At 38.4% G+C, this 27,167-nt stretch overlaps 1 protein-coding gene across 2 annotated transcripts; it reads left to right on the forward strand.

Moving 5' to 3' along the window:
* The first annotated feature begins 24 nt into the window (after positions 1-24).
* LOC137264822 (mushroom body large-type Kenyon cell-specific protein 1-like) lies at positions 25-26,597 on the forward strand. 2 transcript variants are annotated; one of them, XM_067800155.1, is made up of 7 exons: positions 25-154; positions 16,398-16,466; positions 19,959-20,038; positions 21,849-21,909; positions 22,106-22,295; positions 22,968-24,535; positions 26,509-26,597. In XM_067800155.1, exons 1-7 carry the CDS (start codon positions 61-63, stop codon positions 26,511-26,513), a joined length of 2,067 nt encoding a protein of 688 aa, XP_067656256.1. In that variant the 5' UTR covers positions 25-60; the 3' UTR covers positions 26,514-26,597. The 2 variants fall into 2 exon arrangements, with proteins under 2 accessions (XP_067656256.1, XP_067656255.1); XM_067800154.1 differs by lacking the exon at positions 26,509-26,597 and having other exon boundaries at positions 22,968-25,875.
* The last annotated feature ends 570 nt before the right edge of the window (positions 26,598-27,167 follow it).

Below are 27,167 nucleotides of genomic sequence, written 5' to 3' on the forward strand. Positions count from 1 at the left end.
CAAAACGTCACGGATTCGGGGGTCATGGAATCATGACGTAAGCGGCAGTGTACGGTCAACATGGTTGATTGCGGGAGCCCGCAGTGTGCTCAAGAGCGGCGAAATTTTAGGAAAGAATTACTCTCATGGAGCAAGAAAATTCCCGTCACCATTGGTGAGTGCCTTATTCTAACGGTTCTGATAGTTTTCTGCCCTTTAGAAGTCTTCTGGGAGCCTGTTTGAGTCGAAAACTCGCGGCTCATCATTGTCAAATTTTCGCCAATATTTGGTCATCCCTGGGCTCGATCGATACAACGGCACCTTCCGCAGTCAAAAAGAATACTGGCTTATTTTTTGGCGTCGTAGAGGACCAGGCAGTGAAATTGTTGCTTTGTTATCTCAGACTGTTGATTAAACCAGAACAAATCAAAATTTCCCGCTTTTCCGTGTAAGCTTACCTTGATGACTATACAAAATTGATCCTTTTTCACCCAAATTTCCCAAACCATATTGTGCATCATTTTCATAACCGCCATATTTGTGCCCTTATAAAGATTCATCACAATAGCCATATCAAATTCATCACCGGGCATGGTTTCACAGGTAGGGGGATTATTTCGGTGAGGGTTTGTATTTGGAAGTTTACCTTTGTGTTATTGATCTTTTTGTAACATAGGTAAGATGAACAACGATCGATGGCTTTTGATGTAGGTTACTGTGCAAGACGTGACCTCGCCCGCACTATGCTAATGAGCCTGTTGAGCGGCTTACTCCGTAGCCTTGGTTTGGTGATGGTGCCACGCTTGGTGCCACAAGACGACAACAGTCACGAGGGGTGAGGTCTTGGAGGCAGGGGAGGGGCTAACGGATGGCTTGATGTGGACCACAGCTTAAAGCAGGGCAATAGAACAGCAACTGATAATTTATTTAAGAGATGTTTGGACATGTTTACAAATTTCATAGATATGAGTTTTTGAATGTTTTTAATTATGATAATGCAGCTTGTTTATTGATTCTGTTGTAGTTTTCATTCTGTCATTGTTGGAAGTGTATGGAGGTCATATAGTCGGAGTATGTCTGTTTCCATGTTTCTTAGGCGGGCCAGTTCTTGAATTGTCCTGCAGGGAATTTATTTTTAAGCATAGCTGAGATTAGGAAAATGTTATATGTGGTTTTAAAGAGCTAGGGGCCGTATGTAAATTAGATAATGATTAAGCAGCAATGACTGTGTTTTTACATAATCAGATTTTGAGTTGAGAACAAATCATACATGGATTTTTTGGTTTTGCTTCCTTGTATTTTTCCAGTATGAATGATATCAGTCATCAGACTCAAATACCCATGACTTTCTCACCCTGCCTAGTGCACATTCCCATTCACTATTGGCATACACAGAAATCAGCATGTTGGTAGGCATGCCAAACATGGGCTACTGTGAATCATTAAATAGAGGCTAACAGCTGCATGGTTACAAACCTTGAGCTGTTAGGTAATCGTAGTGACAAGAATGAAGTGAGATAATATTTAATGTATATTAATGTCTACCAATCATGGAAAAGGAGATAGTTTTAAATTTCAAAATTAAGATTTTGATGTAATTCAGAGAAATCATGTATGCTGTGGAGGGGATTTGTTATATTTCCTAATGTTATACGGGGAGTGGGGGTTTGTTATAATTCTTAATGGTATTTGTGTTTGTTATAATCTCAAATGGTACGAGGGCAGTGCGGGAGGGTATTCATTATTCCTAGCGCTAATAATGTATTTTCCTGCCTGTCGAAATTTAACTTGAATTACTTACATTTACCACAGGTCAGCATGACCATCCAACACCTGTAAGGGTGGTTTAAGCTTGTGTACATACCATTGATAAATGATACTTGGATGCTGATCAGAAAGATTGCATTGACATGTTTAAAAATTAACAGTAAATTCTATCATGGCATTGTTGAAAATATTTATCTTGAATTCATGTAATGGAAGTGCTGAAAACATGTTATGGTAATTTCTATAATGGATACATTGAAAAACTTGAACTAAATTTCTGAAATGAAAATGCTAGAAATAATTAAATTGGAAGTTCAAGCATGGTATTGTTGACATTCTATAGATAGTATGTTTTAGCATAATAAATGTATACTCCCCATCAAACGTTTAGGCCCACAAGTGTCAAAATAGCCACTTACTTAAGTTAAAGAATGAATAAACTCATTTATTAATGAACTCATTTTTTTACTCCTTTAACCATTACATATGAAAGGCTTCTGGTTAGTCTTAAGCGGAACACCAATTGTTTTCTTTAAAAACACATGGTTAATTAATACCAAGCAATTAAAAGTTGCCAAAGAGCCACCCCCTTCCATTTCACCATGCACAGATTTCCATGGGACCCCTCAGTATGTTCTAAATATGTTGTTCGTGAGTGTTGAGGAAGCCGGTAAGTTGGCTGGTTGGACACCCACCTCACTTCCATTCCAAGATAGAAGATGTTATTTAGATTTGTTTCCTTCTTTTTAAAAAAATCAAAACTACTTACTAGTAAACGATTGATAACCAAAAGCATTTTGCATGACACTACTTGTAACATAAAGATTTCTTCCTTGGAAGCGATCAAGGTTTTGGTCGAAGTCTCAGTAATATTGTAAGAAGTATTATATTGACACCCACCTCGCTTCCAAGAGTGAAGTTGTGATGTTATACGTGTCGTGCAAAATCCTATTATCTATCAATCAGATTTGATGGGTAGTATATATGAATATCTACATTAATATGTATGAGAAATATAGTCCTATGGTTGATGGGTTCTGTGGACACAGGTTAATTATACAAACTAACTTCCTGGTTGAATGGGGGATAGCCAAGGGCATTTAGTAAGCAACAGATTAATTTTTAGCATGAACAAGACAGCAGGTTACAGCTCAGTCTGAACAAGTTCAATAATAGCATAGTATCATCACCTCTGTCTGAATGATTTCATGTCATTCAATGAAGAAGCTGTATATATTTTGAACCGTTAGAAAAATAAGTTAATGGCACAATTTCACCCATTTTCAACAATATTTTGATGTGTATTACATATATTAGACATATGCGCTCATAATTTATCCAATAAAAGACTTATTATCTATAACTTCTTGCCAGATGTCAATAATGGATACTTTAAAGCAAACAGAAAACATTTGCCATATAGGGAATGTAAACATTCAAACTCCATACATTGAAAACTGTTGCATGCAGTATTGTTGGTGTATGTTGAACAGGTTGATACTCATAAAGAGTGCTCCAGGAGACAGAATTCCAAGGGTTTTGCTTGAAAGAAATAATCCATAGAGGGCACCCGAGTCAATTTAATGGAGTGTTGCATTAATTCAGTCAAAGTTAATTGATGTTGTAATCTAAATACATTTTACGGATAAATTGTGTTGTAGATTCCCTGAAGGCTGATAGTTTGTATTACTGAAAGAAGTTCATTATTATTTTTAGAGAAGTGTGGTATGAAACAAGAATCTGTTAGTGTCACAGAAAAGATCACCTCTGAAAATACATGTTTTGGCATGCATTTATTTCCTGTTTTCTTTCCTTAACTTATGAACAGGAATTAAGCAGTTGTTTTAGGACTTCAGTACTGTTTGTTGTCAGACCTGCAGAATTAGATTTTTAATTTTCGTGATCAGTCAGCAGTATTATAATTCAGAGAATTCGTGTGTCAGAGAACCACATAAGCTGCATATTTGTGTAATACGCGCTATAGAAAAGTTGAAATACGTAAGGAAAATAAATGCCAAAACACTAAATATTTACGTTTATGATATGTCAAAATAAAAATATATATTTAACCAGAACATCAAAATCTTGTTACATATAGTATCAATTCAAGCCTATCAAACGGAAAGTTTTTCCACTTCCAATTATTCACGATTGTGGAGCTTCTAAACGCAAATAAAATGTGCAATACATATAGAACACCAGTCATGGTGTGTTAACCCTTCACATATTTGTCCATCTAAAAATAGTGACCAATCAAGTAGCTGTTTTCGTTTTGTAAACAAATCGATAATGGTGAGCTCAAAGTAAATATGTACTTTTTTATGCTTTGCAGACTCAAAACTACTTCATTAGAGGACTGCTACATGAATTAATAGGCAAATTCTGTTTCAGCATCAGTGTCAATAGCTGGTGATATTTTAAATGAACTTCTAACATAAGCTGTTAGCTGCATGGAAGTGAAACAACACAATACTTACTTACTTACTTACTTACTTACTTACTTACTTACTTACTTACTTACTTACTTACTTACTTACTTACTTACTTTAAAAATCATTCACTGTTTAGAGTGAAAACATGGCTGTTATATCATCTAGTATTCATCTTGGTATCTGACTGTATATCAAGACGGATGGAGACTAAGGCACATTTTTTTTACAGAAGAAATGGATAATGCTGTAATACCTATTAGCAATTATTTAGCATTAATGGGAGAATTTTGTCTTATTTTATAACTGAATAAAAAATGTCACACCTGTTACACTGTTATAATGAAAACCCAGATTTAAGACATGGTGGGTATCTGAAAGCATAGATACCCACTTGAAAATGTAAATACCTACTTAGTTTCAAATGTATGGGTAACATACCCACATGGCTTATCTGGAGTTCTGACGTCCTGTTTAAAACTGTTTTGATGGGGATGAAATCTACAAGAGGAAAATTGCACACTTGTTCCATCTACACTGTATTTTTCTATCCAAGGTCCTTTACAGCAGTCAGTGCCCATTAATTATATTAATATATTAGGCCAGACCAATTTTATTTCTTGTTTTGCACATCTGCAGTTGTAAAATCCTAATGTTTTCATTGGCCAAAAATGTAAACTTACAAGAATATTGTTTTTCATTTTTTTAATATTTTTTTTTTGCCTCTTATCTGTCCATAAAACAAGAATTAAAATTGTTCTGATCTTGTATATAATGTTTTACAGCCAAATTTATGACTCAGTATGGTTGACTTGGTCTGTGCTGAGTTCAACCTACACCAGTGTGAAATGTGTACGGAAAGTATCCTGAACAAACATGTTCAATCAGGTATGGCTGTATTTGTCATAGCTTATTAGAGAAGTTATTGAATTTTCAAAGATAATGACATGAAATATGATTAAAACAAAATTAAGAAATAATTATACATCGCTCTTTTGGTTTATGAACAACAGTTCTGTACTTGTCCTGACATATTTTCCCTTCAACTATGAATTGTTAGGTGTTGTTGAAGTACATTATATTAAACATTTCTGGAGTTTGTCTTCTAGTTGAGGATATTTCCTCAAAGTAATTCAGTTTCTTACCTCTACATTCCTGCAGGGAATTCCTGTGTCCTATATGCATAAAAATTGACTGTGGATGCAACTTAATTTATCAGCACATCCACAGGGATGCAGAAAATGTCCAAATAAATTTGTAAATATTCCAGTCAAGTAACAATAAGTTATGACTGAGTTTGCTACCAGCTGTGTTATGGTATCTCATTTGCAATTTCTTTACTGTAACAAATTATGCTTTGATCATGATACACAATACTATAACAGTATTAATGAAAATAGTCAAGTGTCTGGGACCCCCATGGCAATGATGTCCAGGACCCCTGAAAATTCTAAGCATGAGTCCCAGGGACCCTCAAATATAGGACTCAACATAACGCGCTTAACCATCAGCAGGGCTAAAGATACGGGTCGTACAAGTGTTATGTACATCTAACATAATTGAAGTTTAATAGCTGAAGTTTTATTAATTGTAATAATTACAAACAACATCACTGGCTCACACCAACATATGTCAGTACCCCTTCAAAATTCTCAGTACACCTCTACTTGCAGTATGAGGTGTATGTACACCCACACCTCAAGAAGTTATCTGCAGCCCTGATGAGTCTTGAACATTTTATCCAAGTAAGATTGTTGTTGAAAAATCTTTTCATCCTCTTTAGTGTTCAAAGATTGATTTTCCTCATCAACCACACCATCCCTAACGTGAAACGTACTTCAACTCTTCCTTCACATATTCATTTACCATCTCAGTCATATTAGAGAGTGTATAACACGTCACTGCAATGCTATGACCTTCTTTACTAGTTTGTTTAGCCCTTCTGTGCAAACAGTTTTCTGTTTGATTCTTCATCAGCAAGTTGCCAAATTCACTGTCTGTCTTTCATGAATCAGTTATGTTTATCATTACTAAGAATGTGAAATATACGAAAAAATACTTTTGAGTTCAAAGTGTTCCTTAATATACGTTTAGAAATTGTTAAAGTGAATTTAAGAGATTGAAAAATGTCCTTGCCTCATGTTTTTTGACTTCAGTCACATGATGTATACATAACTAGTCGTAAAACTTAATGCTTTCAGGATAAGTCACGATAAAATTGATTGATTTTTCAAAATATGTGTCCTCACATTTCAAGTTTTATTGATTTAACATTTTTTTTATTGAGAACAAGTTTTATTGAATAATACCATGGTCAATAGCCATTTCATGCAAATTTAATGTTTCTCCCTACAATATTCTGCTCAGGGCCACTGAGCTTCAATGTTTCTCCCCTACAATATTCTGCTCAGGGCCACCAAGCTTCAATGTTTCTCCCCTACAGTATTCTGCTCAAGGCCACTGAGCTTCAATGTTTCTCCCCTACAATATTCTGCTCAGGGCCACTGAGCTTCAATGTTTCTCCCCTACAGTATTCTGCTCAGGGCCACCAAGCTTCAATGTTTCTCCCCTACAATATTCTACTCAGGGCCACTGAACTTCAATGTTTCTCCCCTACAATATTCTGCTCAGGGCCACCAAGCTTCAATGTTTCTCCCCTACAGTATTCTGCTCAGGGCCACCAAGCTTCAATGTTTCTTCCCTACAATATTCTGCTCAGGGCCACTGAACTTCAATGTTTCTCCCCTACAATATTCTGCTCAGGGCCACTGAGCTTCAATGTTTCTCCCCTACAATATTCTGCTCAGGGCCACTGAGCTTCAATGTTTTTCTCCTACAATATTCTGCTCAGGGCCACCGAGCTTCAATGTTTCTCCCCTACAATATTCTGCTCAGGGCCACTGAGCTTCAATGTTTTTCTCCTACAATATTCTGCTCAGGGCCACTGAGCTTCAATGTTTCTCCCCTACAGTATTCTGCTCAGAGCCACCGAGCTTCAATGTTTTTCTAATACAATATTCTGCTCAGGGCCACTGAGCTTCAATGTTTCTCCCCTACAATATTCTGCTCAGGGCCACTGAGCTTCAATGTTTCTCCCCTACAATATTCTGCTCAGGGCCACTGAGCTTCAATGTTTCTCCCCTACAATATTCTGCTCAGGGCCACTGAGCTTCAATGTTTCTCCCCTACAATATTCTGCTCAGGGCCACCGAGCTTCAATGTTTCTCCCCTACAATATTCTGCTCAGGGCCACTGAGCTTCAATGTTTCTCCCCTACAGTATTCTGCTCAGGGCCACCAAGCTTCAATGTTTCTCCCCTACAATATTCTGCTCAGGACCACTGAGCTTCAATGTTTCTCCCCTGCAATATTCTGCTCAGGGCCACTGAGCTTCAATGTTTCTCCCCTACAATATTCTGCTCAGGGCCACTGAGCTTCAATGTTTCTCCCCTACAGTATTCTGCTCAGGGCCACCAAGCTTCAATGTTTCTCCCCTACAATATTCTGCTCAGGGCCACTGAGCTTCAATGTTTCTCCCCTACAATATTCTGCTCAGGGCCACTGAGCTTCAATGTTTCTCCCCTACAGTATTCTGCTCAGAGCCACTGAACTTCAATGTTTTTCTGCTACAATATTCTGCTCAGGGCCACCAAGCTTCAATGTTTTTCTAATACAATATTCTGCTCAGGGCCACCAAGCTTCAATGTTTTTCTCCTACAATATTCTGCTCAGGGCCACTGAACTTCAGTGTTTCTCCCCTACAATATTCTGCTCAGAGCCACCGAGCTTCAATGTATTTCTCCAACAATATTCTGCTCAGAGCCACCGAGCTTCAATGTTTCTCTCCTACAGTATTCTGCTTCAGCTGTTTCAAATTTGAAGAGCCTATGAAGTAAGAGTATTTTATCAGGATACAAGTTTATATCACACTCATATGATTTGTATATGTGTATCGTATCATGGTCTCATTGTACTATCATTGTTAATACCAGCAGATGAGATTTTTCAAGACCTATAAGAATGTAACTACAGGATGTAATGCAGACATTAAACTTGAATTTACTTGCCACAGAGCACATGAAAAACATGAAATCTGTGTTTACAGATTCATTTAATTTGAGAATACCCAAAAGTCCAACAACAATCATAAATTAAGGAAAATGGGTACAGTGTGTCCCCTTCCATGATTGCGCTGAAGTATTGCTAGTAGAGGGTGTTCTTGATCTCCCAACATTTTGGCCCGTAGAACAACACAGGTATTAAGTAGTGACTGGATCTTATTCTTGCAAAAGTGATGGAAGGTTTCGTGGTGTTAGGGCAGTTGGTCATTTGTGTGGCATAACTTTTTCATGGTTTATCACCATCGCACAAAACGGTTCAGACTGAACTAGAGTTGATATGACTGATACTTCATCAGTATGTCAATGAATAAATACATCATAATTCACAATTTCAAAATTTGCAAATATCCCTAACTATTTATGTCTCGTATGTAAGAAATGCACACACAAAAGCACTTTTGTAATACTTTGTAATATGTTATTCATTTATAGTTGAATTTTAAATTTCATACCATGATTTACATCATATGATAAACCATGGTTCATTGATTTTAAAGTTACAGTGATTGAGATACACCACTGGCAAACAGGATTGCTGTTTTGTGGCCTTCTCTTGGGACTCTCCGGAGGCGTTCATTTCAAGGCCTGGCTCGCATGTCTGATACCTCTAAAGTTGGAATGCTCCAAATATTATTAATTTTGTTCTCTGCCTGGCTGAATTTGTTGATTTAAGAAATGTTGGGAAAGCAAGGGTATACTACTAAAAGTAGTGTAAAACTAATCTCACTCCACAAAGTAAAATGCCTGTTAAACTTTGCATGAGAGAAAAAGTAAAATTCTTGCTATGGGCATGGCTAATTGTAGTTGTAAGACACCATCAAATCTAAAAGTGTAATTTCCCAGAGGGGACCTTACCTGTAAATGGATGGCTTTAACTCTAGGGTGGGTAGAGGAAGTCCTATAAATACAGTCACCCCTCACCGTAACGCGGGACTTGGGGTCCACTGATGCCCCCCTCCGCGTTATAGTACCTATTACATAATGTGGAACAAAGGCCAAGTAAGATCATATTTTCCAAGGACATGACAAAACTGCTATTTCGTGAATTGTGCCCAATCAAAAATAAATCGTATCGTTGAAGGTGAAAAAAACAACAAAACTTTGAAAATGAAAACATGTACGGGAAACTTGCGACCAAAAATCACTAGACGTGATATTTTAATTGTTGTTCCTGTTATGCTACCTGTTATCAAAGACGTACATTCATGTGAATATACATCTTTGCAGTTATTCAACTAAGCCGGAAATAGTGATCAGCTGTTTTGGTCCAACGTACCGGTGATTCAGGTGAAAACGATCCCGTAATATTTCATCAAAGAACTTCAATTCCATTGTCAGAAGATTTTACATATTAAGCAGTTATTGTAACAGATTATTTTACATTGCTATCTGGCTAGTATATAATGCATGTTTTCTGCAACCATATTTAATATAACAATGAACACAAGATGTTACCAGGTTGGATACATTTTACGTAGGAGACAGTTTGACAAGAAGTGACTGCTGACTTGCAACTCTGATTGTGAAAAAAACCAAAATGTTGGCCATTTAGTTGTTGAAAATGATTTCAAAGAGTAAATAACGCAGGTCTCGGAGTCCATGGATTACAAGACTGTAATCTATTCGTGATTGCTAAGAATAACGTGAAATTGGTGCTATAGCGGTAGGCATGAAAAACGGACCCTCAAGAATGTGGTAAGCAGAAGTTGTATGCGTATGAATACGGTAATGCCATTCTTTTACGGTGTCTCGGTTGTTTCTGTCAGCAGTTTTAATAAATAAAATTTGGATTGAATTTAATCAAGTAAAATGTGGTTTTTGACACCATACGTTCTGGGATGAATGTGTGTTACCGCGCTAGAGCGCGGTGTGTTGCATCACAGCAAACATTGTAAGTACTTGTTGTACTTCGACTGATAGCATGTTTTGTCTTTCACAAGTTACTGCTACGATGTTGGTACAATTATTATTGAGAAAACACTGCATGTTTTAAGCAACTGAAACCCAATGGATGCGTGCAATAAACACTGTCAGTTGCCATCCACACTGAATTTCACTAGTTCACGTAATTTATAAGAGTGCAGCAGGAGATTTGTTGATGAGCTAATTTCGTGAGGGGGTGTGATCACAGTTCAACTTTTTTATGGGAGTCACGGATTACCCCACAATTTTAACGAATCTGCGGTACCGTGAAGCGCGTTATTGGGAAGGATGACTGTACCATCTCGCCAATTGGATTCATTTGTACACGAAGTTGTAGTGAACAGACACATTTCATTGTTGATCACTGGATTGTCTGGTCCAGACTCGATTATTTACAGACCACCACAGTATAGCAGGAATGTTGCTGAGTGCGGCGTAAAACCCAACTCACTCACTCACACTCAAAATCCATCATTACTTTAAGTATTTAGTTGACTACTAATTTTATGGTCAAACTGCTAATTTTAATCCTTGAAACTACTATTTGCGACTCTTTGGGGTGGCATATCTGGGTTTTCAAAGTCAAAGGCTATCATGAAGACGCTGGAAAGACTCGAGTCAGGAATGCACATTACAAATGGACAGCATGCTTGAAGTCAGCAGGGAGAGGCTGTACTCTGGCAGCAGTTTGTAAGCAGGATATGTATGCTGGCAGCAGCAGCATGGCATTACATCAACAGGATGGATCTGATGATCGTGCACAAGAACATGACTAGAAAACTCTATGTGGACCAGGTGATATTTCAAGGGTCATCATCAGATTTGGCCAATGTGGAGTTGGAGCTTTCAGTTCCTTGGTGGCAAGGTAGATTGTGTGTTGCAGTTGACTGAATTGGCAAGATGTTCACTCAAAGCCCTTGCCAGTAAAACCACCAGGCATGTCACCGTTTGTTAGTTTTTTTAATGTTATTATTATCATCCCAGATAAAGACCTGTTACAGTGACCGCTGTAGGTTTTGTACAAGTGCGTGCAGAAATAAAATTATAAATGTGTAGTTCAAATCTTTTGCATGTGAATTTTTAGCACAATCCTGAATCATGTTAAAATTTATTGTTTGTCAGGATGTTGTGGTTTTAAGGTACTTTTTAAAATTATGTAGATCAGAATCTATGCGTCCAAAACATGCGCACAAAATATTTTTGTATGGTTTTATTATTTTTCTGCATGAAAAACGCATGTTTCTGCGTTAACATGAACACTGCTATTACATTTAGAGATTCATGCCCAACATGTCACCATTTTCACTTGTTTATGCAGCAATGTTGAGTAACTGAGGTGGATAGAAGTAATCTGATATTTATTTTATGGGAGAAGATTTGAAGGTTTGACTTGTAGAGTTGCCATGGAGGGAGATAAGGCAAAACTCTAGTATAGAGCTTCATGTGTATCTCTTGTCACTATCCCAGCATTCCATCCTGGCTTTTTTTATTTGGTTGAATTAACCGATTTACCATGTACACAACTAGAATAATTGATGTAATTACTCTATTACAAATCAAACAATGGCATCAACATGAAAAGCACATGGTAGATTTGATGACAATGGATGATGTCTGCTGGAGATAGCGCTGTGATGAGAATGCAGGACTTCAAGCGAGTTTTAATTGGGATACATGCATTTGAGATGGGATGGACACAGCCGTGGGAGTGTTTCATGAGTTTTAAAAGGAACTCATCTAACAGAGATAGGATATTGGCCTTCTGGAGAGTTTCTTTACGGAAGCATCCATTTGAGATGGGATGTTGGCCTTCAGGAGAGTTTCTTTATGGAAGCATCCATTTGAGATGGAATGTTGGCCTTCATGACATTGAAATTACTCCACAATCTTGAAAAACATGTCATAATGCTCTTTTACGTAATTGTATGTGATTAGGTTTAGGGTTGGGGTTGGGTTATATATATGTTTCATATATTTCTCTGTTTAGTCAGGAAAGTACTGAGGTTATCTAAAAGTTGTCTGCCCCTGTCACAGCTGTTTCTTAGTGCAACAGTTGTGTTGTCAAGGCTTTTAACACTGTCTAACTGATTTGTTTAGGAATAATGTTGGTTATTGATCTGTGACCAGGGCAGCATGTACAGCCTGTGGTTGGCAGTTGGCTGTGTTATAATTGCAGTCTGATCACTTGAAGTGGTTGGCAGTGTTGCTGTTTCTCATAGTCAGGTAGTTGTGACTTTCTGCCATTTCAAGGGTTTATTTCATTTTCCAGGAATAGAATTCTATTGCTTTTCAAGTCATATTTTTAGTCTCAAGTATGCATCAACTGTCTTAAACACTAAACCAGTGTGATTGAAACTTTCCTTATTTTGAGATGTGTAATAGATTACAAATATTGTCACTTTTTACATGTTAAATATAGAAGAAAAGTCTTATAGTGCATTCATAAATAGTTCTCATTAATAAAGAACTTCACTAAAATCCAGGTTTGAATATGAAACTTTTATTCCAATATGCGTGCCAGGGGTACTTCTTTACTCCAGTACAAGTGTGCTACAGAGTACTAAAATGCACACTGAAATGAAACTCTGCCCACCACAAAACTGAGCTTAGTCGTCAAATGTGAAAATGTAAATTTCGTACTTCATGAGTGAGATAATAAGATGACAGTTTAAGAAAGCTGTGCAGTAAAAATGTGAATAGTCCTTTTAGTTGGAAATGGGGATTTTGACACAAGGAAGTTTTATGAATGGCATTATATTGAAATGATTAATTCATGTTTTGTGAACATAAGTTAAGATTTTTGTTTTAGATTTTATCTAAAAGGAGTTGACACTGGGTCAGGATGTATATTGAAAAAAAAAAGTTTATTGTTAGAAGACTGGAAAGTTTGAAGCCTTTGTGTATTTTTACCTTATGAAATAAAAGAATTGATTAATAGGATCGGTCTCCTATCATGTTATAGTGGTATTGTTACCTCCCTTTGTGTTTAACATCCAAATAATGTTGCACGCTCCACATCATCTGGAAGATATGACTATTGTGAAGTATTGTCACTTGCTCTGCTGTACAGTAACAATCCCACATGCCATGATTAAGATCAACTGCAGTGTTGTACGAATTTCTTAAGTTTGAATCGGGTAAAATTACTGCGGCCCAGAGAACAAAACACTGACTCCCAGTGGTGACTAGCGTGGTCTGTAGCAGTTAAACATGTCTTCCTGGCTACTAATTGTGACTAGTGTGCAAAGAGGGTCTGTTTCACAAACATCAATATTTTAATGTGCTTGCTGTTGTAGTGGATTCAGTGCTTCTAGAAATGACTACAGCAGGGAGAGGGGGAGAAAGAAGGGAGGATATATATAGCAATATTGATTGTTTGCCTCAAGGTGGGCTGTGTTTAAATCAATTGTATTGTCCAACATGTAGCACTCACAGGTCGGCCAAATCTCTGCCGAAATGCCTTTGGCACAGAACACGCCTCAACGCTGAATGGCTGCAGTGTGCCTGGCTGCTTCAAATGCTATTGATTTTTCACTGTAGTTTCTTATTGTTCTTTTGAGGCTGCGTCAGATGTTAATATGATGTAAGGTAACCATGGTATTTTAATATTTAAATTCCCATGATAAGATGTTTGTTATAGTTGAATCGTTATTTTATGGTTGGCCACAAAGGTTTAAGATTTAAGGAATGGTTTGTTTGGAACAAGTGGGTGGGCTTTGTCAGCCTTGCCTTACAGGTGAATGATAGCACATTTGGTTGGTAAATTATCGAGTTGTGGATCTTCAGTGTTTTTGACATTATCACACTGCAGATTTGACAGTGATTTTTGGACATGAATCCATTTTCATTCAGTGAGGTGTAGGCATGTATTTCGCTCAAGGATGTAGGCCGTACAGGAAGTGGAGTGGGGAATGTAGGATATGAACACTGTACAGTGGGTATGTAGGCTGTGCAGTGGAGGTGGTTATGCAAACTGTACAATAGGGGTGAGGATGTAGGCTGTACAGTTTGGATGGGGATGTAGGCTGTACAGGGGATGGGGATGTAGGATGTATAGTGGGGGTGGGGGTTGGGATGTAGGCTGTACAATGTTGTGGGGATGTAGGCTGTACAGTGGGGATGGGGATATAGGCTGTACAGTGGGGGTGGGGATGTAGGCTGTACAATGTTGTGGGGATGTAGGCTGTACAGTGGGGGTGGGGATGTAGGCTGTACAATGTTGTGGGGATGTAGGCTGTACAGGGGATGGGGATATAGGCTGTACAGTGGGGGTGGGGATGTAGGCTGTACAATTGGGTGGGGATGTAGGCTGTACAGTGGGGGTGGGGATATAGGCTGTACAGTGGGGGTGGGGATGTAGGCTGTAAAGTGAAATCAGAGATACCCTACACCATGTTGGCTGGATGTTGCAATGCATGGAGAAAGGAAATTTAACCTCAGTCTGGTCACAGCTGAGAGCTGTCATCAAATTCAGGTCAACATGTAAACAATGAACTTTGTGACCAGCGTGGGGGAGGGTCATGAAGAGTTCAGATAGGCTATAAATGTGGTTTCCTGATTTTTTCAGGTTATGAAGATACTTACCCAATATGAATATACAAATATTTGACAGATTAATAGTAAAACAGATCTGCTATTGTTGAGGCCATGTTTACCTGCCAGTGTTCAGAATATATTTAAGTTAATATGTTCTCTTGTTATGTAAATGTGAAGTTAGCTGGGAGACGCAATTGCATGTAGACACATATTTCCCTGGCCCGTCATAGATTCAGTTAATAAAAGCCAAATAGCATAACTGAAAACAATTTTTTAATATGAGAAAATTGAATGTGAAACCGATATTCAACCAGGAATAATATTCTTTTATCTTGTAGTTTTGAATACAGGTTTTACTGCATGTATTTTAAATGAAAATATCCATAATCGTATCACTTTGTGTATTTCTAACTTTTTGAAATAGTTCGATGCGTCACAGATCCAAGCTTTGACATTGTGGTAGTGATGTGACAAACCAGTATTGTACTGCAATATGATACGATAAGTCTTTTTCACACCAGTGTATTGTGATACATATGAATCATTCCATTACTAGATTGATGTAAAAACGTGAATAATAACAGAAACCAAAAGAATCAGTGTATGCAGACTCTGTAGTAATGCCTGGTTGGCTATAAATGATATAATGTGCACACAGCCCCCCATGCGTATATGTCTCGTCACTACCATGTCCAACCTTTGCTGTCGAAATTCAAAGACTGATGATTCAAGTGAAGGTTGTAAATTTACCTGCCAAAAAGGAGAAGTTATGGACAGAAGTAACAGCATAACAATCGTATTACACAAATGTCATGTTACACCTCTAATATTTTTATAACCATTTTCCAAGTCAGTGAATGGCTCTTGTCATTATAACCTATGTCAATGTGAGATGCTTTCCTTTGTATTTCTTACACAAGTGCACAAGTGTTGGCCAGAATCGATCTTCATTAACCCGTGCTTGTTTTATGAGGTGACTAACACTAGTAACAGGACTAGGTAACTCGCCAATTTAGTTGATATGTCATCATATCCGTATAGCTCTTGCTGTTAATCACTTGATTGTCTGGCCCAGACTGATTTATTTCTACACCACATAGCATGAATATTGCCAAATGTGGCTTTGACCACCAACCACCAAATAACCAACCAACCAACCAACCAACCAACCTTGTATAGACAAAAATCAGCTTGCTTACAGCTTGACTACAAACACAAAAGTGAACAAAGCTTGTTTGCATCATCCTATCAAATGCTAAGTGTTAGCAAGGCTACCTGCAGTAATACCTCTACACTGTTTCCGGGGTTTCCTGCTGTGTTTGTGTGCTCTGTTTTTTAGTCATGACGCTTGTTTAAATATTCAAATTGCCTGTAAAGACCATGGAGCCGCAGGCATCTTCATTGAATTTGCATTCTGGGTTTTGTAGCTCTTAGATCTTATTCATATATGCTCTGAATGTATTTAATTGCATATTGATCGAGTACATGGCTTGTTGTGATGTTCAACTGGAATACAACATTGTGTGTAGCTATGGAGAGTTGTGAGAGACTGCTGTGGTGTGCAAGGGATGTTTTCGTTCATGTTATCATTCATGTTAGCATGTAGTGTTCAGCCACATCTCATTATTGATTTTTCTTTTCAGCCTTAGAAAAAATTGCTGAAGAATTCATAGGAGAGGATGCTCTACAGCCAGTCCTTGAGCAGTTTAATTGTAAGTATGCGGTCTTAGTAATTTTGGTCAAAGCAGAAATCTAGATTCATTAACCTAATTGATATAATTCATTAAGCTATTTAGATTTAATATATGTTGACAGATGTGTCCAATGCCCTTCAGTTATTGATTATGTTGTTATATGTAGATACAAATTGCCTCCCTCGTCACATAAACATCAACAGACAGTTCTTGCAGTGTATTATCTGTGATCTAATGTTATGATGGAGTTCAACTACGCTCGTTTGCATTTCTTGTGTCTCAAATAAACTATTTTTCATGGTTAATGGCTCGCTAAAGTGGCTCCAAAATACCTGTTGCCATGGTAACAGCAACAAATGAGATGTCAAGGGAGGTTCCCAAGAGTCGGTATAGCGCTGACCTGATGCTGGTGTCTAAAACATGGCCACCACATTAGGGATAATTCTGCAGACACCACTGGACAGTTAGTGTTTGATTTGTGACAGAACAGATATGTTTTTCTTATTATCTCATTATCGTTAACTTTGAACATGTTGATGAAGGAGAAGCTGGTTAGGAATCTTGTCTATGGGAACAAAGCAAGGACTGTTTTTACTTAGTACCGAGTTTATCATGTGTCATTATATATGAAAAGTCTAGTGTTTTGTGAGTGAAGATTTCAGGTGAATGATTGTTGGTATTTTACTCCAGCTTTATTCCACTTATGATGCAGAGGTTTGTGTTCATTGCATGTTAAACCTAATACCTAAAGTGTATATTTAAATAGAATGAAAAATATCTGATTAGATCCCGCTGAAGTTTAGTGCATTAAAACACTATGTCTATGTCCAGTCTCAACACATTTTCCCCCATATAATGATGAGATGACATGATATATCAAGAACAGCGTTCTTGGGAGCTTAAACAAAACTCAAATCGCTTGCTTCAGTATGCTTGGTGATGAAATCTATTTCTTAACAGGCAATGGTGCACAGCAGTATTTAATCACCCAAACAAGTTTGACATGTCAGATCTGTCATTATGGTTGTGAACATTCTCAAGAGACAAAAATGACTCAACAATATGCATGTAATTAGACAAATTACGCTGTACATGGACTCTCGTTGATCTGCTCAGTGTTACACAATCTGTAAATACTCTATAATTGACTTCGTTTAGTATCATTTTAAAGTTGGGAAATACAATGTAGACAAACTGTCTGGATAACAAGATATTTTATTTCATGAATTCTAATACATAATGTTTGTCTATATTTTACTCCATAATTGGACTAAAGATGTTACCAATCAATATTGATATTGATACCTCATGTGTTGGCTCTGTAGATTTGACAAGTAGTTCAGATGTCAGGACCCTTCAGGTGGAACAGGCTTTCATATTTAGTTTAAGGTTAATCTACAATGTGGAAAGACCTCTGAATTCAAGAAAATGGAAAGTCCCTCCTTTGTACTAAACACCAGTTGTTTTGCCAATTTGCTTGCTAAGGCACTAAGTTGATGATCCTTGATAAGTCCTTTCTGTGATCATTTGTCTGGCCTACCCTAGATTATTTACAGTCTGTTGTGAAGTGTTTGTCCAATATGGCTAACTGTGATAAGAATATGATAATGCTCCATGAACTTTTAAGAAATTGCTGGTTGCAACTTCCTGAAGTGAGTATTTTGTGAGTGCTGCTGGAATAAGTGTTCTGAACACCAGAAACTATATTCACAGCCTTTTCTAGACTCATAAAAGCTGAAATTTGTCCCTAAGTTTGGAATAATAGTTAGTAACAAAATTTAAAATGCAATTATTAACAGTTTTGGGTTGATATTTTATGAGTAGAGTTATGTTTTATCTTTGAAGAAGTGACTTGAACGTAACTGAACAACAATAGGGAGAAGTTTTAATGTTCACTGTTACATTGCGCCATTGTGCCATGATGAAATACATCTCATGGTTTGTGCAAATAATTTCCTCCAAAATTACCTGCCATTGAGACTTACTTTCAAGTCCAAGATAAGTCATAATGCATTGATGTTTAAATACAATATCTGTAGAAATAAAAAAATTAACACTCCCAATCAAACTCAGCTTTGTCCTTTCACGTGAAAAAGAGTCATTGTAAACACTATGTTAGACCATGGCCTCTATATTCAAGACGTTTTGTTTAGCGACATATATTTCTGTCTATTTAATTGTGTTTCTGTGTCAAAAAATCTATTTATATGAATCAAGACGACAAACACTTCCTTTGTTTATTGAAGGATGAAAGCTTGACAAGACAGTTGATTTACTTCCATTTTCCCCTCAGACTTATGGGAATATACATATTTTAAAATAGATTCAGACTGTACAATAATGGAAATGGGGCCAAATGACCTGTACCAGACAAAAGTTTTTGGACGTTTGGTAAAACAATGTACAGTACTCATACCCATCGAAGTTTGGCTGAAGGGGTCATTGTTGCCATGGGTACTACAGATATATACCCCAGGTACTTTTCTGTAGACAAAAATGTACTCAAGACAAAATAAAATACAGAAACATACCCGGTACCGTAAATGGCGGACAAGTCCATATTCAGCAACCAAAAACAGAAACCATATGTAGTAGTTCCCATTCAACTGTTTGTGAGCGGTCTTGTGCATCGCAAAATATCCTAGATTGTGTGTTTCTTATGTAATGCAATCCAATGCATCTTATGCAACATTATGACAGTTCTAATCCAGAAAATGACACAATACGGAATGAAGTCGTCGTAGGGTGTTTCTGACTTTGGCTATGGTACGCTTCCAGAAATGTACCAAGGGTACATAACATGTAGTACCTGTACTGACAACGACTCCTTCAGCATACGTTTACTGTCTACAGATATTTTCTTTTCTTTTTTTCATAATGAAAAAAATTTATTTCCCCTTACCCCATTTCAATAAAAGCCTTCGGCAACATTTTTTTTTTGTTTTATGAAAACCTGAAAATGTCAGCATTCAGGTTCAACTGACATTAGTTAGCATTACATTTCAAGATCTGAATCAGCTGAGACAACATGATGTGTAAAGTTTGCCCTGCAGTGAGTGAAATGTGTTTCTAGTGTTCAATGCACACGCTACAAGTCATAAATTGATAATCTTTTCACTCTGTTCAAATGTCGCCCACGGATCAGATTTGAGCTATATGTATCTTCTGTCCTCTCGCTGCTCGATAAAGGTCAAATGCTTTTCTACCTGAGATTACAGATTAGAACTGGTCTTAACCAACAGAAAGCTGTAAGATGTAACTTAATGGATCCAATGATCTTGGCTTTGTGACTGAGGTGATCAGGTGTCACTATGTCCTGATGACATTGTGGGTCCGTATGTCAGGGACTTGCCACGGTTTGGTTATCTCCACCTTAATGCTGTAGGTGAAGAGAGGAACAACCAGGATCCATAGACTTCCCATGATTACAATCCCCATCTCTTAGTGGACAACTGTCTCGAACATGTATGTAGTGCTTAGCAGCGTGACGTGTGATGCGTTTCCTTGCAGGTCTTGAGCCAGAAGAGATCTCTGACTGGGTTCCAGAAGAAGAATGTTTTTACTGTGACGGCAAGCTGCCCTTGATTGATGTAAGTGGACAAGTTGTTTCTGTGATTAGAATCACAATTATACCTTTACAGAGAGATTTACAAAGGAGCTGTTTTTGACACACACGCATATGTATTACCCTCTTCGCATGATATCAGGAATAATGTTTAGTAATCCATTGACTTACACCAAACAGAATCATTTACGACAGATTTTTGCTGTAGACACATGTTTGTCTTCTATTTGTTATACAATATATGCTTGGCCAAGTAGAACTTGAGTGAATGGCACCATTTGGTGTGCTGAAACACTGGTGCGACAACAAACTGGTATCAGTCAAAAAAAATCTGTTCATATAAGAACTGTACGAGGAGAGTCTTTTCCTGCAAGTTAATTGCAAGTATGTAAGGCTGAAGTGACCAGACTTAGTTTTGTTAACTAAGAGCGTGTTTATTCAACAGTCTTCAATACACACCTTTTCCAATGCTTTCTAATGGATGAAAAAACAAAGGAATTGATTTCAGGTGTATATCACCTGTTAGGTCACATGGGCAAATGATCGGGGATGTCTCAAGCTACGGAAATGTAATTTCAATATTGGTTTAAGTTAATGCCGTTTGTAATTTATTCAGATATTGCAGTTTAATTAGAAATATATTTATTGTGATGCAGTGATGATTAAACCAAGATATGTGTAAAATTAACTGTTATGCCAAATTATATCGGAAAATTTGATTGATACCACTCAGGTTTATTCAGCTTGATGGGCAATTGTAGTCAACATGATGCTGATTTTAACTTTATGTAGAATGGAAGTTCAGGTATCTTGGACCAATTATTTCAAACAAAATGTGAAGTTTTATTGTCGTACAACACAATGGTTATTGGACACCGGTTGACGTGGCCTGTAAGTCTTCTATCCTGTGCATAAGAAATTCCCCCACTCTTCAATCCCTGGAGAGCCTTGTAAGTGACAATATGTTGTATATACTGGGATTGACAGTTATGTTAACATATCACCATGTGTTTGGCTGTGGGGCAGTGGGGTAGCTATGGGGGTAGCATTCTGCATCGTGGCAAAAACCCATGTGTAATTGCCCACATGGGTACAAAGTGTGAGACCCATTTCCGATGTCCCCGTGCCAGAACCTTACTGGGATAATGGTGGAACCTAACCTCACATACTTCTACATGCCGGAACCACTTGTAAGATTATTTTTTTTATCAGTTTATTTCTTATTCTTAGTTTATTATTATGTCATGTTTGGGATTTCACTTTTTCAGTAAAGTACAAATTCTAGTACTTTTTTGGTTGAGTCCCATTCGGGACACAAACCTGCATCCTCAGAGTCAGGCACCCAATCACCAGCTCACAAAGTCAGCTGCCTAGCCCGCGGATGCGGGTTCGAATCCCGGGATGGGACTCAACCAAAAAAGTACTAGAATTTGTACTTTACTGAGAAAGTGAAATCCCAAATATGACATCTGTTGCATTTGACCACTTTCGAAATGGCATCGTGTAATCATTATTTCTTTTTGACCTGGGTACAGCATTGACAAGTCAGTGTATCTGTGTATACGCCATAAGAAACAAACCAAATTACGAAATTATTATTGTGTAAATAGATTATGGCAAGGCAACAAGAATGTCACAAAAGAGTCATACTTGCACTGGGGGTATGCATTAAATTTATGTAGCTGGTAATTGTAATTCAATATTGGTTTCAAACCAGTGAGAGAAGGTACAATGTTTGCTACCTTTCTAGAATATATGTTTTCTTTAGTTAATATAAATATGAAATTTAGCACGTCATTTCGCTTGTAAGATTTATCTTTATATATTTGTTGCAGGATGTGGTCAGTAAGTTGGCAGAAGACGTCAAGAATGGACGATCAGAACAGGACAACCCTAGTGAGTTGACATATGAATTCACCTTTGGTGTTGATTACAATCTGTGTTTCTGAAAAACAAAGGCCAAATATTGTCCATGTTTATTTACAAGGTTATTGGTAATGTGTTGTCATTGAGGACTGTCTGTCTGTCTGTCTGTCTGTCTGTCTGTCTGTCAAGTGTGCGATTGCCATAACCAGCTAACCCTCTGTGTCAGGTGTCCGCCTGCTGCAGGAGCTCCTGCCATACTGCCCTCAGTTCTACACACATGGACTAGGCAGAGATCGCCTTGACGCTTCAGTGGGGAGTAAGCAGACTCCGACTACGCCGGAGGACAACGAGGTTTCAGTGCCATCTGCTAAACCTCACGTAGAGCTAAAGATACCACACATTCCAGTACAAGCCAGGTAATCTACTGGTTTACAGTATTTAGGTATAGTTGAGCTTAGTGTGTTCATTCAAATTTAAGCTACTGATTCTCTCAACTTTGTATATTTATTTACCCTGGGAAATTTTTCTGTCATATGATTGGATAACATCGATGGTCAAATTCACTCTTAGTTAACTAAACACTGAAAGTGTTTATGTGAAATTAAGAGACCTCTGACAGGGTGATCTTAAATGTATGAATTTTTTATGTGAAAGGTGAATATTACAGTTAGTCAAACTATGAAGCCGTGTTTCAAGTGTCATAAAGTTTTGGGTTTGTCCATCAGAATTCGTAATATATACAATCGTTGATTACTGCTTTGGCCCAGACTCTGAATTGCTAGTAACTTTTGTCTGTAAGATAGTCACAGGAAGGTGCTATTCTTTTTATTCTTTTTTCTTATTCTTTTGGAAATGTTTATGATTGAGGCAAAATAGTTCTTTATAATGGTACGTCTTTCTAGTGTAAAAGTATGTGGACTTTCTGGGGACAGTTTTCTAGTTAATCAGTTCTGTTAAGATTGAGGCCTGCTGGTTAGAATTTTGCAAATGTTTTTGTCTGGATTTCATGGTTCAAGTTATAGTGCTCAAGATTTCATTTTGAACTTTAGTTTCCAGACCCAAAATAACAGAATTTTGGTATGTTTCAGCAAACACAAAAAAGACTGCACTGTGAATGGTAAGAAGTCGTACACAGATGATGAATTAACAGCGGCTGTTCATGACATCCGCAGCGGGAAGCTTGGTACACGGAGAGCAGCAATGTTGTATGGAATCCCAAGATCCACATTGAGGAACAAGATCTTCAAGCTTGAGAGTGAGGATGCTCTCCAGCCCGATATGGAGCAGGAGGATTCAAGTTCTGCTGAAGATCTCCTGAGTCTGGAGGGACACAGCATGAAGCTTGCAGATCTAATGCAGGCCAGCGCCTTCACTTACACATTGCCGCCTCTGCCATTTGCACTGCCCTTCAGAAAAGACTTTGACCTTGAGGAACAAGAGGAGGATTTCGTAAGAAGGGTTGAATTACTCCGTCGTAAACATAACCTTGATGGATCTCATGATAACTTACGAACTCCTGCACATGCCAACGAACTGAAAATGCCACTTTTGGTGGACTTGATTCGTAGAATGGTAGAACAACGACTAGCTATGGAGCGCCAAAGTGCCTCAGTCACCATAAAAGCAGAGCCTGATGTTTGTGTAGAAAATTCTCTAATTGATGGATTAACCATGAAGAACCCATTTCTGCCATCCTCCCTCCCCTCGACCGCCACGTGCCTCGGCATGACAGCTACAAGTCTGGCTGACATCCGCATTCCGTCCTACAAGCCGGGTAATGGCACCAAGGACCACCATCACACCTTGCCAGATAAACCTATGGCCAAGGTTTACGAAAGCAGCACGATAGGCGAAACACTCAAGAATATCATTGTTAAATCTATCAATGAGAAAATCCGTTTTCGTGAAACACGTGAAGATAGTTCAGGGACTGCAACTCCGGACGAACTATACAAGATGAGCCCTGAGGATATAAGCTCTCATGCCAGCATGCCAACCACGCTGGCCACGCCCCACTCTTATACTTCATCACACTCATCTCCGTCACCACCGAAACGACACAAGAAGGATTCAGACAAGGACAAAAATTATATGTCATCATCGACTCTGAAGAAGACAAGGCCAAAACGAGGTCAGTATCGCAAGTACAACAGTCAGTTGTTGATGGAGGCTGTGCGTGCGGTGCAGCGCGGGGAGATGAGCGTCCATCGAGCTGGCAGCTACTTTGGGGTGCCCCACTCCACACTGGAGTACAAGGTCAAGGAGAGACACCTCCTTCGCCAGAAAAAGCCTCGGGAAACAACTTCGAGCCAAAAGCAAACAGCAGCCGTCACATCCACGTCATCATCAACCATAACTTCATCCACAGCAACAGCCGCAGTTAGCACAGCCTCTGACAGTAATTCTTCAAACAGCAGCATCACATCTGCCTCAACATCAACAACAACAACAGCAGCAGCAGCCAAATCGGAGAGTGCCCCACTCAGTGCCTTAGGGCTGGGAGCCCCTAAGCAGAGTAGCAGCGGATTGCCTTGGTTTCAGCCCTACCTAAACGGCAGCCCCCACTTCGACCCCGCCATGGGCTTTTTCCACTCTGGTTTTGCTCTCAACACCCCTGCCTCTGAGCTTCTGCGAAAGCTGCAACACAAGGTGCAGAGTAAGTCTGGGACCTTCCCACAAGACAACACATTTGATTTGCCTCGACCTAACGGTGTTGGATCTCTCCATGAGCGGTTCCTCTTGTTCAATTGATGTGATGTATTGTGCAATTATTTCTGTAAATGGTCCTATAATTGTTAGACTTGTTGGTGTTCAAGTTAAGTATGACATTGTCTTAGTGATATTGACAGGTACAACAGTGGACTTGGACAAGAAAACTATCAAATTTATTTTGCTGTTTTGATTATGAAGTCATATATACTTTATATTTTCAACGGGTTTAGCTTGTAAGTTTCAAGCCTACAGTAGGGTTTCATGGTGACACTGAGTTATATCAGTGTACTTTTCAAACGGATGCTGAAAATGCAGCTCTGAGTCCCTGAGATGTCATAAATCATGTCTTAATGTTAGCACCTTGTAGTGTCTCCATGTAGTTCACCCATTATGCTCCATCAATGCTTTGGTTCCATATTTTGCAACCATAATGTTCCATAACAGCTTTGGCTCCATATAGTACAGCCTGTCAGTTCTATGGCTCCATATTGTGCAGCAAGTAGGCCCCACCAATGCTTTGGATCCATGGAGTAGTCCCATTGGGCTCCATGAGTCCTTTGGCTCCCTATTGTACATCCAGTAGGCTTCAACACGGCTTCGACTCCCTATTGTATACATACTGTATTCCATTAGTGCTTTGGTTCCATTCATGGTCATTTGACTCCATAACTTCGCACCTAAATTAGTCTACATGTTTCAACTCTTGTGGTCTTCATTAGGTAGTAGCTTTGGTAGGCTCCATATACAGTGCCTATAGCCTCCATCATGCTCCCAAGCTCATAGTGTGTTTGTCTGCTCCATAGCCAGTACCCATATTTCTGATCAGCTTCTGTAGTGTAACTGCTCTTTAAGACTTTTAAGCATATCAAACATTTCATTATGGAAATGAGAAGTGTGGTAGTGTAGTTAGTTGAGCTTTAAGGCATTGCAGTGCAAAGGCAGTTTTGAGATGTATTATTTCGGTTCCAAGGTTGATTACGAAACTATTCAGCAACCTCTCCTGATTTGCCAGAAACCATTTGTCAATTTATTTATCTGTGGCAGGTTCAGCGATGTGAGGGGTAGGTCTTGTGGACAGTCTTGTGCAGCTTGAGTCGGCTCACCTCACTGGATATCTAACTAACCTAACAAATATGTTGTAGTTACATGACTAGTGCAATCTTTGCAAATCTTTGTTACACTAGTTGTCAGAGTTTGAAGCACGTTCTAACTAACACATAAATGTCCACAGTATCCATGTATTCTGTCAGTTTTAGCAGAAACAATGTAAATCAGGAAAAGAAAGATTGAAAACTGGTTCAGAAAGAAGAATAATTAACTTCAAGTGCTGCTTGTCAATACCAAAATTGAATTTCTACTTGACCAGAGCACTTTATTTCTCTTGTATATGCGTGAGGTTTCATAGGCTGACTTAGTCTATGGTATAACGTTGATGTGGCAAAGTCCAGTCTCTGCCTTACAGCAGGGCGAGGCATAGCATGGTGGCTAAAGCATTTGCTCACCATGCTTATGACCCGAGTTCTATTCCACACATGTGAAACCCATTTCTGGTGTCTCCCCTCTGTGATGTTGCAATGTAAAACTAAACTCACTCACTGTCTCTACCTCACTCCTGTCTCATTGGTTTGCTACTCACGCTGCAGAATACATTCCAGTGTTCAAGTACTTGCTGTGCTAGAACTGAACCTAATTAAAAGCATCTGTTGTTAAATCATGAACAATATTCCAAATACTAGAAAACTCTCGAAACATCCACTGCTGCCCTGCAAGTTTAACTCAAAGCAAAGTTTTGTGAAATTTGTAAATTTGTGTATTTTGTTGGCCATTGTTCCCAAACTCTTTGTTTTGATAACATTTTAAGTTTATTTGTTTTCATTCATTGACCCATCCTCTGACCTTTGGCCCTTGTATTTTTAGTCTGATGTCTTCATTTGTCGACCCGGAGGAAGGAACCAGGGGGTAGGTGATGTCGCACAGCGGTAGGGCGGCCATCAGGTATTCGCTTCATCCACCCTCCCACTATCACACTGCTCTCATACGCTTACAATATATGCCTTGGTTCTCATCCTTCCTGTGCCCATATATGACAAGAGCTTGGATGTACGTTGTTTTTTGTTCAAAAGGGAGTTTACACTGATATATTATTCAGATCAGTTTGTCCTCGACTTTCAAGACAGTGGATTTCTTTACCTCAAGTTTGTATGTGTGATTTGAATAATTTTATATGGACGTTTTTCCAGATACCTATAATTTATTTGTACATTGATTGTTGATTGTAGATATGATGTGACAAACTTGACAGAATCCGTACAAGGGGCTGTTGGCTGGAGGAATACAGCTTAAAATGTAGACAGAACTTTCTAGATAGCTACAAGTATGCGAGTATTTCTGATGTTCCTCACTAACTCCATTCTGTTTCCACAGAGGTTACTTGTCATATCTTCCTACGAACCTCTTCTAATACAGCCATATTTGCTGGTTCTCATAAAATCCCCTAGCGGCAAATAATCGCAACTTGAAGTATCTCCCTTCTTTCTATCCAATCAGAACACCTGATACATAGACTCGCATCCAAC

This window comes from Haliotis asinina, chromosome 15, assembly GCF_037392515.1.
Source record: "Haliotis asinina isolate JCU_RB_2024 chromosome 15, JCU_Hal_asi_v2, whole genome shotgun sequence".
Taxonomy (NCBI): Eukaryota; Metazoa; Mollusca; class Gastropoda; order Lepetellida; family Haliotidae; genus Haliotis; species Haliotis asinina.

Excerpts from the sequence above, each read along its gene's own strand:
- LOC137264822 (XM_067800154.1), top strand. The coding sequence starts at position 61 with ATGGTTGATTGCGGGAGCCCGCAGTGTGCTCAAGAGCGGCGAAATTTT. Across the intron at positions 20,039-21,848 it reads GCAAGCTGCCCTTGATTGAT|GATGTGGTCAGTAAGTTGGC; the intron begins GTAAGTGGACAA and ends TATTTGTTGCAG. Across the intron at positions 22,296-22,967 it reads CACATTCCAGTACAAGCCAG|CAAACACAAAAAAGACTGCA; the intron begins GTAATCTACTGG and ends GGTATGTTTCAG.